This window comes from Nematolebias whitei, chromosome 14 (assembly GCF_014905685.2).
Source record: "Nematolebias whitei isolate Nwh7 chromosome 14, NemWhi1, whole genome shotgun sequence".
In the NCBI taxonomy this organism is placed as follows: Eukaryota; Metazoa; Chordata; class Actinopteri; order Cyprinodontiformes; family Rivulidae; genus Nematolebias; species Nematolebias whitei.
The window spans coordinates 6695294-6710246 of NC_056511.1; the positions used below are offsets into that span (position 1 = coordinate 6695294).

The 14953-nt window shown below is 40.6% G+C and overlaps 1 protein-coding gene across 1 annotated transcript; it reads right to left on the reverse strand.

Annotated features, from left to right (window-relative positions):
* Positions 1-1113: 1113 nt before the first annotated feature.
* On the reverse strand, positions 1114-13110 carry LOC119420799 (zinc finger protein 121-like). The gene is made up of 4 exons (XM_037688226.1): positions 12879-13110; positions 7986-8198; positions 6834-6986; positions 1114-2465 (listed from the first exon to the last, which is right to left on the reverse strand). Exons 1-4 carry the CDS (start codon positions 13003-13005, stop codon positions 1114-1116), a joined length of 1845 nt encoding a protein of 614 aa, XP_037544154.1. The 5' UTR covers positions 13006-13110.
* Positions 13111-14953: the final 1843 nt, after the last annotated feature.

Here is a 14953-nt window from a genome sequence, read left to right on the forward strand (position 1 = left end):
CAATAATTACAGAAAGTTACTAGCCAAAGTAAGAAAAGTCGATTTTTGCCTTATGTCGCGCCAGTAGCTGCTCAAACTGACTGACAGCGGTGAAATGTTTGGAACTATTGAGAGCTGCAAGAACCAGGTGACTGCGTATCGGTTAGTTCAAAGAGTGTCACAACTCTCTCTCTATGGCACTGATTTCTACATGAAGACTGCTCTGTTCTCAAACACAACTGAACAACTTTTAAATAACAGGACACACAAATGGAACCCTCTATGAAAACTTTTGCTCTTATAACAATTATTTCAAATAAAAAAAAAATAGGTTGATTGCACTTATAGCCAAATCAACATAGAAATGTTTGAATAATAGACAAGGAAACATTTTACAGTACGCCTTATACAAACTGTTTTAAAAACACCCCAACATACTTTGTATTATTATTGGAAAGTAAATAAAGTTAAATGAAAACTTGTGAAATTACTCATTTTAAACCCACTATTATTTTCATTATGAATTATGTACATAAAAATAAAATGTTAAAAACTCACATCTGGAATCTCAGCTGCTTGAGTTATAGAGTTAAAAATGACACAATATCAGTATTATAATGTAAAAAATAAAATACACCAATGCTTTCCACAGTTAGTTTCAAGTCCCTCAGTTCATGACCTACTTGGTTTGCCACATTGGCACCTCTCATTGCTCTTCATTGACAATGATAATTAGGATCACATAGTTTTTCCACACGACTGACTTGAAATAAACAGGCAGGTCTTCAAGCTCCTCTGTTTCATCCTAACAAAATATTCATGTTTTACTTTGGTGTGGAGAGATTCAGATGGTACATTCTTCTACTTATCATAGCAGTTAAGAAAAATGCAGTTAAAAAAATTGACTGCCTCCTTCAAGAGAGGTGGTCGCATGTGACCAACATACTTTTCATTAGCATCTCTGTACCTGTCCCAAACACACAATCTGTGACTATCTGGTACAAATATATGTACCATTACACCTCTAACATAAATACATACATTACTAGTAAAAAAAAAATACAGTTACGAAAAGCAATTAATAATTTTTACAAAATACCTTAGAGCTACTCAGTTTTGAGTTTGAATGAACTCCTAAGTGTCTTTAGAAACTGTCTTAATATTTAGAACTGAACTGTTTTCTCCTCCTGTGTGGATTCTCATGTGTTGGTTCAAATGTGACTTGTATCCAAACTTTTGTCCACAAACATCACAAGCAAATGATTTCTGTCCAGTGTGGTTTCTCATGTGCATGTTTAAAGTTGACTTATCTCTAAACTTATGTCCACAAACATCACAAGGAAATGGTTTCTGTCCTGTGTGGATTCTCATGTGCATGTTTAAATGTGACTTTCGTCCAAACCTGTGCCCACAAACATCACAAGCAAATGGTTTCTGTCCTGTGTGGATTCTTATGTGTCTCTTTAACGTTGACTTATCTCTAAACTTATGTCCACAAACATCACAAGGAAATGGTTTTTGTCCTGTGTGGATTCTCATGTGCATGTTTAAACGTGACTTGACTCTAAAACTTTGTCCACAAACCTCACAGGCAAATGGTTTCTGTCCTGTGTGGATTCTCTCATGTATGTTTAAAGCGGACTTCTCTCTAAATTTATGTCCACAAACATCACAAGGAAATGGTTTCTGTCCTGTGTGGATTCTCATGTGTGTCTTTAAATGTGACTTTTGTCTAAACCTTTGTCCGCAAACATCACAAGCAAATGGTTTCTGTTCTGTGTGGATTCTCATGTGTGTGTTTACAGTTGACTTGTGTCCAAACCTTTGTCCACAAACATCACAAGCAAATGGTTTCTGTCCCGTGTGAATTAACATGTGTCTGTTTAGGTTTACTTTTCTGTTAAATCTTTTTCCACAGTCGTCACAATTAAATGGTTTCTGACTTGGATGGATATTTTTGTTTGAGCCTCCAGTTTTCTTCACTCTAAAACAATTCTTACTAACCAAAAAACTTGAGGACTTTATTCTTGAATGACCTGTCTTTTGTCTCTGAACAGACTCCTTGTGAAGAAATTGTTTTTCACACTCAGTGAAGTTGCAAGATTTGTTGACATTGTTTACACTTGACTCAGGAGCCCAGTCTTTGTCATGGTCTTCAGGTTCTGACCCAAAGTCTGATGAGTCTTTCAGCTGAGAATCAGGATCATTCACATCTTCATCATCATCCTCACTGTCTTCGGTCTCTGAAGAGCTGGAATCATCTTCATGAATATTTAGATCTGAGTTCCTGATAGTTCCTGCTCTTCCACAGTCCTCTCCAACAGTTGATGCTTTCATCTGGTCAGCTGAGCTGATGGTTGGAAGATCTTCATCTTCCACTTTGTGCTGATGAAGCTTCATATAGAGGGTCTCTGAGTCCTTCTGGTCCACATCAAACCTCCATTCTTCAGAACCTTCTTCTACAATCAGCATCATCTGCTGAGCATCTGCAGGGAACAATGAAACACATGAACATATCAACTCAAAACAACTTCTAATGATGGACGTCAGAAAAACCTCCTGAAACAAATTCAGTGACAGACATCTTGACTGACTATCAGAAGGTGAAAAAAGAAATGGATCAGACATGTCAAGGTAAAGACTAGCCATATCTCATGTAAAAAAGCCACCAGCAGGTGTACAGCATACCAGCAACTAAAACTACAAATCCCATAATGCACTGGACCAGCTTGTGCAGCGGAATGAGTCCAGCCTTTCAAGCATGCTTCCCCACCCTTATCTTGTATTTCTTTAATAGTTTTGTGATGAAATTTAAGATAAATACTCGAGATTGAGAAAAAATAATAATAAAAACGTAGGGGTGCAAAAAAAAAAACATTTTGATTTTTTTTTTTTAAATCTAGATTCTTAGTTCTGGCTATTCTGAATCAATTCTAAAGGCCCACAAATAGATTTTAAAATGTGTTTCAGTTTAATTTTTTATCGCTCCTACTCCGGAGCATACTGCATATCACATTACGTGTCCGCTCGGCCGCCGTAGAATTTGGCCATATAGGCCACCGTACAGCAAGCTATTTAGCCAGCTCCCTTTCCTGCTATCATGGAGTGGGAGGACAATGCAATTCAACCCACTCCTACGTTGTTAAAAATCATTTCAGATCCTACACTGTTCTGGGGAAAGACAGAACTGAACAAGAGCAGAGTTGTTTGCAAGAAGTGTAAAATAAAATTACAGTACAGTATTTTGGAAATACGAAAAAATGCGCGAAGATGAAAAGCGAAAGCAGCAGATCAACGAACGGAAACAACAAACTTACAGCTGATTCCCCAAACAGGACTGCGAAGATTTCCCACTCCATCGCTTGCTATATCACCAAGGATTTACAAGCAGACAGCTCAGTAGAAGGCGAGGGGTTTAGGTTTATTTTTAATATGCTGGATCCAATGTACGTTATTCCTCCACATAGCTTTTTTTAGCGATAAAGCTGTGCCACAACTAGGGGTTGAATAGACTATTCGACTAATGGATGCTGGAACATCTCGCAAGTTTTTATATTTCACGTCGACTAGTCGTGCCCCCCACCCCACTAATCTTTCCCACTTCCTGGTCTACAGTTTCTATGACCTCTACTCTTTTTTCTCTTTCATTCTCTTCATTAATTAGCTCATCAAAATACTCCTCCCAGCTTCCCATAACACTCTCCTCACTTGTTAGAACATTACCATTCCCATCTTTAAAAAGCCTAACCTGCTGCACATCCTTTCCAGTCTGATCCCTCCGTCTTGTTAATCGGTACAAGTCCTTCTTGCACTCTTTAGTGTCCAGCCTCCCATACAACTCATTATACGCCTTCTGCTTTGCTTTAGCTACCTCTCTCTTTGCTCTACATCCCATCTCCTTATATTCCTGTCTCCACTCTTAAGTCCTTTCACTGTCATATTTCTTCTTGACTAACCTCTTTCTTTGAACGGCGTCCTGCACTTCACTATTCCACTACCAGGTTTTCTTATCATCCATTCTCTGTCCAGATGACACACCAAGTACCTTCCTACCTGTCTCTCTAATGACTGTTGCTGTAGTAGTCCAATCATTTGGAAGCTCTTTCAATTCAAATTCAAAAATACTTTATTAATCTCAAAGGGAAATTAAGTGTTGTCGTAGCTCATCATCCTAGTTTCATTCAAGAGTTGTTAGATGCTGATAGCTGTGGGCAGGAAGGATCTCCTGCAGCGAATCTAGCCACAGATACTGATCCGTCCACCTGGATCCAGCTTGGTGTCAGATTCTGTGGGCCTCTCGGTCCTCCTCCTGGGCAGCAGGACTGCCTGAAAGCCAGGCAGAATTCCTCTATGAGCAATGGTCACTCCTCCCAGTGGTCTGCTGAGCTCCTCGTCGCCACGGGCCGACAGCTGAAGGTGCAGGAGGATGATCCCAGTCCTCCTGTTGTCACGAGCTGAGTTTCTCACCAGTTCCAGGATCTCGGCGGTCAGGTACTCGAGCACTGCCACAGATTGACGGGAATTCATCCACGGTGCCTACTTTTCAACTCATTTGGGATTTGGGGCTGTAGTTGAGAATATTTGAGCTTTGAAATCTTAATCAGATGCTCCTGGTTGTTTAAAAAAACACCTTGTTGCCAAGGTTACGCATCATAACAAACGCCCAAACATAAAAAGGTTTCAGTAAAAATCATTCTAGCTGCACAGCATCTGATACCAGAGGAAATAATCATCCCAAAAAATTGACTTACATCCAGAAAAAAAGAGAAATTAAAGTTTTCAAAAGCAATAACTCAGAATGAATGTAACAGAGCTACTCCAACATGCAGCCACACCGAGCGGTGCAATTCTAGAACCAAAACCTTGTGTGTAACCTTTCTTACCACCCAGAGCCTTTAACAGCTCCTCTCTGGATTTCTCACATTCTTCCTTCTTCATCTTCCACCATTTGGTCGTCTTCTACTCTGATTTTACTCTTTTTCTCTTCTTCACAACAGTCATTCTACACACAACCATATGATGCGATTTGGCCACAATTTCCCCTGCCACAACCTTACAGTCCCCAATCTCCCTCAGGTTTCCTCTACTACACAAAATGTAGTTGACCTGCATACTCCTTCCTCCACTTTTATAGGTCATTCTATGTTCCTTCCTCTTTTGGAAATAGGTGTTGACTACAGCCATTTCCATTCTCTTGGCAAAATCCACCACCATCAGTACTTCCTGGTTTCTTTCCTTGACACCAAACCTACCCATCACTTCCTCATCCCCTCTCTTTCCTTCACCATCATGTCCATTCAGGTCTGCTCTGATCAATACTCTCTTCTCCCTGGGAGTGCTCTCTCTTAATTCATCCAGATCCTTCCAAACTGTTATCTTTCTCCTCCACATCACATCCAACCTGTGGAGCATAACAACTGACAACATTTAGCATCAGACCTTCTACTTCTACCTTCAGACACATCACCCTATCTGACACTTTTTTCACCTCTATTACATTTATTGTCAACTCCTCCTTCAGGACCACCCCTACTCCATTTCTCTTCCTATCCACACCATGGTAAAACAGTTTGAACCCTGCTCCAATGCTGTGAGCCTTGCTGGCTTTCCACTTGGTCTCTTGGACACATAAAACACCTACCTTCCTTCTCTGCATCATGTCAGCCAGCTCTCTACCTTTGCCTGTCATTGTCCCCACATTTAGAGTTGGAACCCTCAGTCCTACATTCTTGACTTTCCTCTTTTCCTTTCGTCTCCTGACACGTTTCCCTCCTCATTTACAGACACTGACAATTAAAGTTTACAGACGATACAGCGGTAGATGGTTGCATCACAAACAATGATGAGTCCAGCTACAGGTAGGAGGTGGAACATCTGGAGAGCTGGTGCAGGAAGAACAACCTTCACATGAATGTGAAGAAGACGACAGAGATGGTCGTGGACTTCAGACGGAACATGCACCACACCTATGCGCCCCCCCCCCACACACACACACCGAACACAGGATAATCTGCAGTGGACATGGTCTCCAACTACAAGTACTTGGGTGTGCACCTGAACGACAACCTCAGCTGGAGTAATAACACCACCAGCCTGATCAAGAAAGCACTTCCTCAGGTGGCTGAGGCGAACTGGTCTGGGAAGCTCAGTCCTCACCTCCTTCTACAGGTGTGCAGTGGAGAGCATCCTGTGCTCCAGCACCAACGTGTGGCATGGAGGCTGCACAGCTGCAGAAAGAAAAGCTTTGCAGAGAGTGGTGAAGGCTGCACAGAAGACTGTTGGAGTCAGCCTCCCCACCATCAGACATTTACACCTCCAGATATAGGACGAGGGCCACCTGCATCATGAAGGACCCCACTCACCCAGCACACTCACTTTTTGCCCCGCTCCCCTCGGGCAGGAGGTTGAGGAGCATTAAGTGTAGAACCACTACACTGAGGAACAGCTTCTACCCTGAAGCTGTTAAGACTCATAAATCCCTAATCAGGATTATCACTGTGAAAACAATCATTGCAATACCGCTTGATTGTTGATATGAGCTGCTGATCTCATGCTGCTGATTTATTTCAAGTTGCTATGTTCATTCGTACTCATCTGCTCACACAGACTCATGTTCGTGCTGCTGTTGTTCAGCATATAGTTTTTTGTATTACTAGTGCTTAGTGTATTCTTAGTTTAGCATATTTGTTAGTTTATATCTTAGATCTTATTACTGTTTTTTCTTTACAATTTATACTTTTGTTTGATGTAACTGGGACCCTGTGTACACAATTTCGTTCCACCACATGTACCACATATGATGTGAATGACAAATAAAGAAACTTTTACTTTGACAGTGATCCCAAAACACAAACCTAAACTGCAGCGTTGAACACAATCTTCTCCACCAGTTGCTGCTTTCATCTGGTCAGCTGAGCTGCTGGTTGGAAGATCTCCATCTTCCACTTGGTGCTGATGAAGCTGAGAGAACAGAGGTTTCTCTTCATCATCCTCACTCTTCAAAGGAACTGCAGAGAAAGAAAACCTGATGACATCTAGGGGTGGGCAATATGGCTCAAATAGAATATATTTCAGAGCATTCTGACGAGAACTATAAATTTTGTGATATAACTAAAAAAAAAAAACCAACAGAAATCATAATTATTAATTTGACAAAATTAACTTAACATGTTGCTTTGCAGTATTATATAAAAACTAAATAAAACAACAAGGGTTAATTTTACTGAATTTACTTTATTTAGTAAAAGTATTCAGTCTCAACGTAGGAAAATAAAAATGATCCGTTATTTAGATTTAAAACATCTACACAAAATATAGCTCAACAAAATCCACCACAAAAACTAAAGTGCAGGTGCGGTTCCCCCCCCGAAAAAAAACTAAATAAAATGAAAGCCTAAGATACAATGAGCATAAATATAACCTAGAACAAAATATATGTTGCCTTTAAATGAGCTATAACATCCAAAACTTGAGACAAGGTGTCTTCATCTGACCCTGAACTTTTTGGTGGTGGTTCAGCTTCCTCTATTCCTGCAGGAATGATTTCATTTCGCTGACTGCTCTGTCTTTGATTACCTGCCTCTTTTCTTGGTCCACGAACTGACTGGAACCATGACTCAAGAGACACAGTGGAGTGGGGAGACACATCCATCTGTGCCTTTGTACTGGCAGTTAAAAGTGGGGGGTGGAGGGGGGACACAGCTGAGCTGCACGTTGTTTGTACCTGCAGTTTTTGAGCAGGGGGGGGGGGAGATTCAGCATGAGGGAAGAGGTAGTGCGAGTAATGCCTTTAGCTTTTTAGCTAGCTAGTATTACGCGCGGCTAGCTTAGCATTACACCAGTACCGACAGGTGAAGGGTTGTGCACAGTTCGGAAGCTCGTGCGCTCAGTTCTGTAAATTGGGCGGGGCGCCAAGCTTGTATAATGGTAGGGGAAACACTGACGTATTTACGCCATGAAATTAGCATATCATGATATAATTTATTTTCCTGGTCAAGTTTTTTTACCGGTATTATAGTGAACGATATGATATGACCCAGCTCTAGTGTCATCAGTCTCCTCCTTCACACCGAACTGCTCCACTTCCAGACTGATCCTCGGTTCCTCCTCTTCCTCCTTTATGTTGAGGGTCTCTGGGTCCTTCTGGTCCACACCAGAACTCCATTCTTCAGGAGCTTCTTCTTTAATCAGCACCGTGTGCTGAACATCTACAGGGAACACTGAAACACATGAACAATAAGGACAGTTGTAACTTTATATTCACACAAACATCACTGGTGTTATCACTGAGTTCACTGATCAGCTCAAAACAACATCTAATGCTGGACGTCAGAAAAATGTCATGAAACTAAATCCATAAGACAGAAGTCCTTATGACTGACTCTCAAAAGATGGTAAAACTTAGAAATTTTAGTTGGTTCTTTTAAGGAACAACAAAAACCTGTTGCAAAAAATCTTCCAAACTTATTCCAGATTCTCATCCAGTGTTTCCCCATCATTATCCAAGAAAGGAAGAAGAAGAACCAAGAAATATGATCAGATTGCCTCAGTTCAGCCTCCATGCACTGATGCAGAATTGATGTAAAAATGTATTTATCTTTTGTCAAGAAACAGTAATGACCAAAATTTTACATACACTGTTAACAAGAATGTCAATAAAGTTAAAGTTTTAATTTTTAACTTTTTCAGGATGGAATTATTGTATTACACTTATGTATGTGAATGTTTCTGTAAAGTGCCCTGAGACAACTTTGTTGTGATTTGGCGCTATATAAACAAACTGAATTGAAATATAATTGTACTACTTTTTTTTTCTTTGTTATTATTAGTTTCTTGAAAGCCAGTTGTATATTATAAATATTTTACATTATTTTGTTTATCTTAAATTGTTTAATAAGTGCTATTACATAAATGAGATGCATGACTGTTCAAATTAGTGTGAAATGATGATCTTTGTTTCATCAGTTATCTTATAATAAATATCAGGATGCTGAATATATTCAATATAAACAATTATGAAAATCTTTACAACTGTAAGTTATAAGAAAAAGTCTTTGTGGACTCTTTGGTATAGGTGTAGCATGTTTGTAGACCAAGTCGGGCGACACCATCGGGTCATTTAGTCACATAAACCCCAGGACTTTATATGAGCACAGTGGCAATTTAGTCTATAATTGGGGGGTGCTGAAGCACCCCTAAAATTTACCCAGCACCCATAAAAAATTAAGAAACCATCATTAGGATTTTGAAAGGAAACTCAGTTCTCAAACCTTAGATTCACCAAAATATTGAATAAATTTGGAATGAATGTGGAATAAATGATGACAATCTTAAACGGGCCAGGAAAATCTATAATGTTATTTGCAAGAGTTATTTGCCGTTTGGCTGGTGAAATCAGGATTGTCTACAAATTTGTGTGGATGTGTCGAAGCTCGGCAGCACTCAGACTGAACTATGTGCAGCTGTGTCAGAGAGCTGGTGCAGCTGTTATCAGGACTGTGGACTCTCTAGCAGCACACATGAAGGTTGGAATAATCTTGGAGAAGCTGTGAGCTCGACTTTCGACGTAAGGAATCAATTCGGCTGTTTGGAGTTTCCATCAGAGGAATATATACCAGCGAGACTTTAAAAGGCAGAAACAGCAATTCTCAAGTTCTGCCTGACTCAAAACTGTGGCCTTGACGTCGGACTTATCTCAACTCCTCCTGGCATGTTTAGAAAAAACAAAGATGCTTTGACTGTCTCCTCACCACTCCCTTCCCCAAGGCCGTGGACATGTGACAGAGCCTCAACCGAGCTGATGATGAACAACACCTCTTATCTGGACAATGGCTGAGAGGGGGGGCTCTGGACTATGCTAAGACTTCGCCTTAAAAATTCATTGTCTTCACCGGCCTATATGCGTATCACGTCTATTTATGTTGCTTTGCTGTGGTAGTTTTTCTTGATGCCTCAAATCGTGCCCCGTCTAGGACATGGCGTGAGATCTTTTTTTTTTAATACCGTCTCTCCTCAGGTTTTCTTTCCTTTTCTCATCTAAGCAAAATATTATTCTGAATAAGAATAAGAAGGCCGCACTTTTTTATAGTAGCAGCTTCGTGCACTCCGCCCATCTTTCGGACGACTGTACGTACATGTTCTCGTATCTCGGTGCAATGATAATAAAGCTTATTCTGATTCTGATATGTTGCAACTACTGGTTGCATAATTTTAGTCTTTGTTTATGATCAGTTAACCCTAAACGGATTTTGTACAAAGTGTTTTAGGTTGTGTATGCTTTACATGTATTTATACAGTATATATGCTGTTTTAATGACTGTTTATTGTTGTGTGTATCTCATCTGCGTTTTGTTTTTTTGTTTGTTTAAAACAGGTCTCTTGAAAATGAGTCCTCATGACTAATCTGTATAAATAAAGGCTGAATGAATGAATGCAATGTAAAGCGGAGTGCTACATCTCTACCATCTTAGCTAGCGCGACTGTATTGCGCTCCATTAGCTTAGCATTACTTCTTGTTGTGTCGTGCTCTCTAAAATAGTTATTGAATCAAGTATTTATATACGCTGTTAAACACAGATGTTTAAAAACCCATTAAAATACACCAGAATGCAGGAAATGGAATCTAATTTATTCATAATTTACTGGGGGATGACCCCCCCCCCACCACCAATGTGTCCCCTCCCCACACTTTAAAAATGCTTGTGACATCAATGGCCACTGCATTGTTCAAGCTAAGAGTCACTGTCAACACTGGGGGCTAAGCACCCCTAAAGGGCAGATTCTAGAATCGCTCCTGCATGAGGAATTCATATCCTTACAACATTCCTGCGTATACTTGAAAGAATATACAAGATAAACACAAAATAATCTGCTTCACTTGTCCGTCAGTTTTCCACAATGGTATCTTCCCCCCCAAACAAAAATAGCAGTTTGACGGGAGGATGACGTCACGCCGACTTAAAGAATTATCTAAAAAAAATGATCTCAATATCTGAACATTTAAAAAATGGAAATAATTTTTAAAATCTAACTGACTATTGACAGGAAATATTTATCCAGTTAAACAAAGTGCAGGTCTGTTTGTAAATGTCCCATGTTCAATGGTAGGACTGGCATTGGGATCGGTAAGTGGATTGAGGAGGCCCAGTCATGTATCCGGGCCCACCATTTGTCAGCAGCTGACCAGGCTTTCTTCTTTTTTGATCACCTAGAGGGGGAAGTGAGGGAGGAAATAAAGTATCGCACCAGTGTAGAAAGGAATGACCCAGCTAAAATCTTAGCTATTCAAAGAGAGTTGTTTGGCTGCTCTGAATCACATATAGCTCTGCAGTATGCATTTTTTGCTAGGAAGCAACAACAGGAGGAAACACCAGTACAGTTTTCTTTAGCTTTGATGGCCCTTATGGAACCAGTGAAGCAGAATGCTCCTGATGGGTTGCTTAACGCTGACATTCTGCTGCGTGATCAGTTTGTGGAACATGTGTTGGACAGTGTCCTCCGCCGGGAACTTAAACAGTATGTTCGGGGTCATCCTGCTTCCACCTTGTTGGAGGTGCGTAGCGAGGCAATCCGGTGAGAGAGGCAGGGGTTTCCAGTTGGCTTTAGGGAGTGCAGTTATTCTCTTCCATCCACATATGGGTTGCAGTATGGGGTGCACGACAGCTCTCGGCTAACTCCACCAGCCACTGCACGTTCTGAGTTTAGTGAGTTGAGGGAACTTCTAAAAACAGCAACAAGAACAGATGAATCAACTCACTCAGTGTGTTGTTGTTCCGGCGGCACGTCAGCTGTTTGGGTGACTGGCGTTCTTGATCCATTCTACTGTGATCCGTTATTGCTCCACCGGCGTTGCCGGCTGGGGTTGCGGTGCACGGCCTCCCCTTGTTGTCAGCTCCTCTGCTAGTCTGCTCCTTCCCCAGGAGGTCTGCGTTCTCATCTCTGGGCACACGATTGCCTGCATGGTGCATTTAAAGCAGCAGCGCTTTGGCGCCCTGCTGTCTTGTTTTGCCTGTATATGGTTACGCCGTTTCCATTTTACGCCAACTGCTGGGCAGCGACTTGGACTGGAGGTACATGCCTCTTTGAACCCTGATGTCGGAGGGTGGAGAATGGGACGTTGCCAGTTGTTCCAGTAATTGAACTGTTTTATTTGTTTGACGTTTGAAAAGCTCCTTGGAGCAGTTTTGTTGCGTGTTGTGTTCTTGACTGATGAAGCCGTCCGGACCGAAGGCGAAACGTTTCAGCACAAAAAAAACTGTCCAGATGACCCGACTGAAAAATGTTGGATTGTATACCTGGATTATTGAGCATGGACTTTGTTGTTCTCCTTGGAGTCCTTGCTGCTTTTATTGATGTCAAGTCTTTGCTGCTCAGTTTGTCACAAACACATTCGAACAGAGAAGTTCGACAGGACGACGAGTTTAAAGCAAGTTTAGTTTCCACAGTTTGAAAATATAAAAACAGCCTTTAACGTGTCAGAAATGCAGCTGGTCTTCTTCGCTCTTCAATTCTGAACAAAACCTCTTTATTGTTATTGATGTGACATTTTGAAACTGAAGCATTTTAAATAAGTTTGATCAGTTGCTTTATTAATTTGTTTTGTGTATTGCATGTTTTTTCTTCCTTCTTTTTGGATAATTGGCTTCTTTTTTTCCTCTTACAGAAACAGTCGCATGTATGAAGCCTGGTTTTAATGATTGTTTTAATGGATTAATAAAGGATATTACTTGTATAGAATACAGTCTGTATTCAAGTGGGCCTCAATTAGTCAGGTAAAAAAAAAAAAAAGGTGGTGCGACAGAACACGATCCTCTAAAACTTTAGTCGATGCTAAGTCACTTAGCTACAAAAACTGCAGCTAACATGATCACACTGAATAAGATAAATGTATTTATACAAACCTAATGTGTGCAGACGAGCTCTGGGGTTCCAAACAGCATCCAGGATTTTGTTTTCTTGCATTTTTTCTTTTAAACGCGACCGTTCCTCTTCATGATCTGGGCCTGTTTTGTCCAGAAACTCCGACATTTATTCGGCTGCTGCTTCCAGTCGTTGTTTAGCCTGATGTCTTCACATCTGCTAGCTTTCGTTGATCTGAAGTTTCATTTAACAGTTACTGAGCCGAAATCAAGACGGTGGATTTACTGTAAACGTTAGCGAAACTGTATAAACCGCTGAAAAGTAGGGACGATCCATCTATCTGAAAGCAGAGCTAAAGGCTCATGTAAATAAAATAATAAAAAAACCGAACGAGCGTTGAGTCGGAGCTTGATTCATTTAGTCTGAGTCACGTGATCAAACATCATATAAACACTAGATCCCGCATTGGCTGCTGCGGCGCAAATTTTCGGCCGCCATCTTGGAGCGGTCGTCCTTATTTGGTTAAAGCAGAAGATGTCTCAGCACTTGGCAGCTTATTTCTGTTATAATCGAAGGACTGTTGACGTCAGGTCTCGAGGGATAACTTTTCACAAGTAAGATGAACATATTATTGTTAGTATTTTGTGAATATAATATTACTGTACTGTATTTATGTCCAGCAGCTGATGATATGTTCAGTGTAACAGGTGTTCAGCTGCAATGAAGCTGACTGAGATCTGATGACAGGAATATTTTTCTAACAAGCATACTCACAATTTCAGTAGCTTTGATTCATTATCAACAGATATGCATCAGAATTGGAGTTTTGTTTAAGTTCTAGGATATTAAAAAATAAAACTAGGGAGAATATAGGAAATAGAAAATAAGATTGACCTCCTTTGTACAATGTTTTTGTGTAGAAACAAATCTCCTGTTTTCATTTTGAAGGTTTCCCAAAGAACAAGATGTGAGGAAGAGGAGGAAGTATCTTTGAGGAGGATTCATCTGAGCAGTGAGGATTTGAAACTGGAGGATTTTGATCTAACTGATCAGATTGTCCCACTGAGAGATGGTGTGGTACCATCGGTTCACCTTCAAAGAGTAGGAGCATCATTATAAGTTCATTAATGTTCATAAAGTTACATATTTTATTGTCAGTCACAAGGTGAGACACCTCCATGTGTTTATATGAACAGGTAACTATAGACTGTAAAGTTCATATTCATGATGCTTTTTCATTTCAGCTTGAAAACTGCAGGACTACAGGAACTCAACAAAAGCTGAAGTGATCTGTCTGTCACCTCTCAGGAACGTGCACATCACACACACACTCTCAGGAACGTGCATGTCACACCCACAACCATGACCTCATGATGTGAGCATTTCTATTTTAAACTTTTATTTTTTAATTTACTCTTTATTTATCCAGGTAGTTTCATTTAGTCACGAGAACTCATTTTCTAGAGAGACCTGTTTAGGAGCAGATGGTGGGGGTTGAGTGCCTTGCTCAGGGGCCCAGAGTGGGGCGAATGAGGGTGGAGGCAGGTGTGGGTGTTTCACCTTTTCCACCACATTTTGATGTTGACAATACCGGGAGTTGAACCTGCAACTTTCCAATCACAGGCCCATCTTCTAACCTCTGCACCACCACTCCCCCACATAACATCATATCATAATGGTCATTAAAATCTCACTGGTTTTCTTCCAGATGTGTTAAACAGCTGCTGGTCCCCCTGATGTTTACAGGTGGATGAAAAGCCTGGCATGAACAAGATGATGCTGGAGATCATCATTTGACGAAAGCTACCACCTTCTAACTGTGAAGAACAAGAGCAGCTCAGTGATTCCCTCAAGGCTCAGTGAAGGTGCTGAGAGCTGCAGAGAGGCTGATTCATGGAGCTTCAACACAGAAACCTCCAAACATGTCCACCCTCACACACATCGTCCATGAAGAAATTGGAACCGAGCAGGCAGCACAAGATAATAAGACAGTGATAACGACAACAATACACATTCACAAATTATTCATACAAATTTAATTTTTTTGTTTGTTTGTTTTAGAATTGAAAAACAGTTTGTTATCCACTGTTGTCATCACTCTTTGTTAAGATCCAGG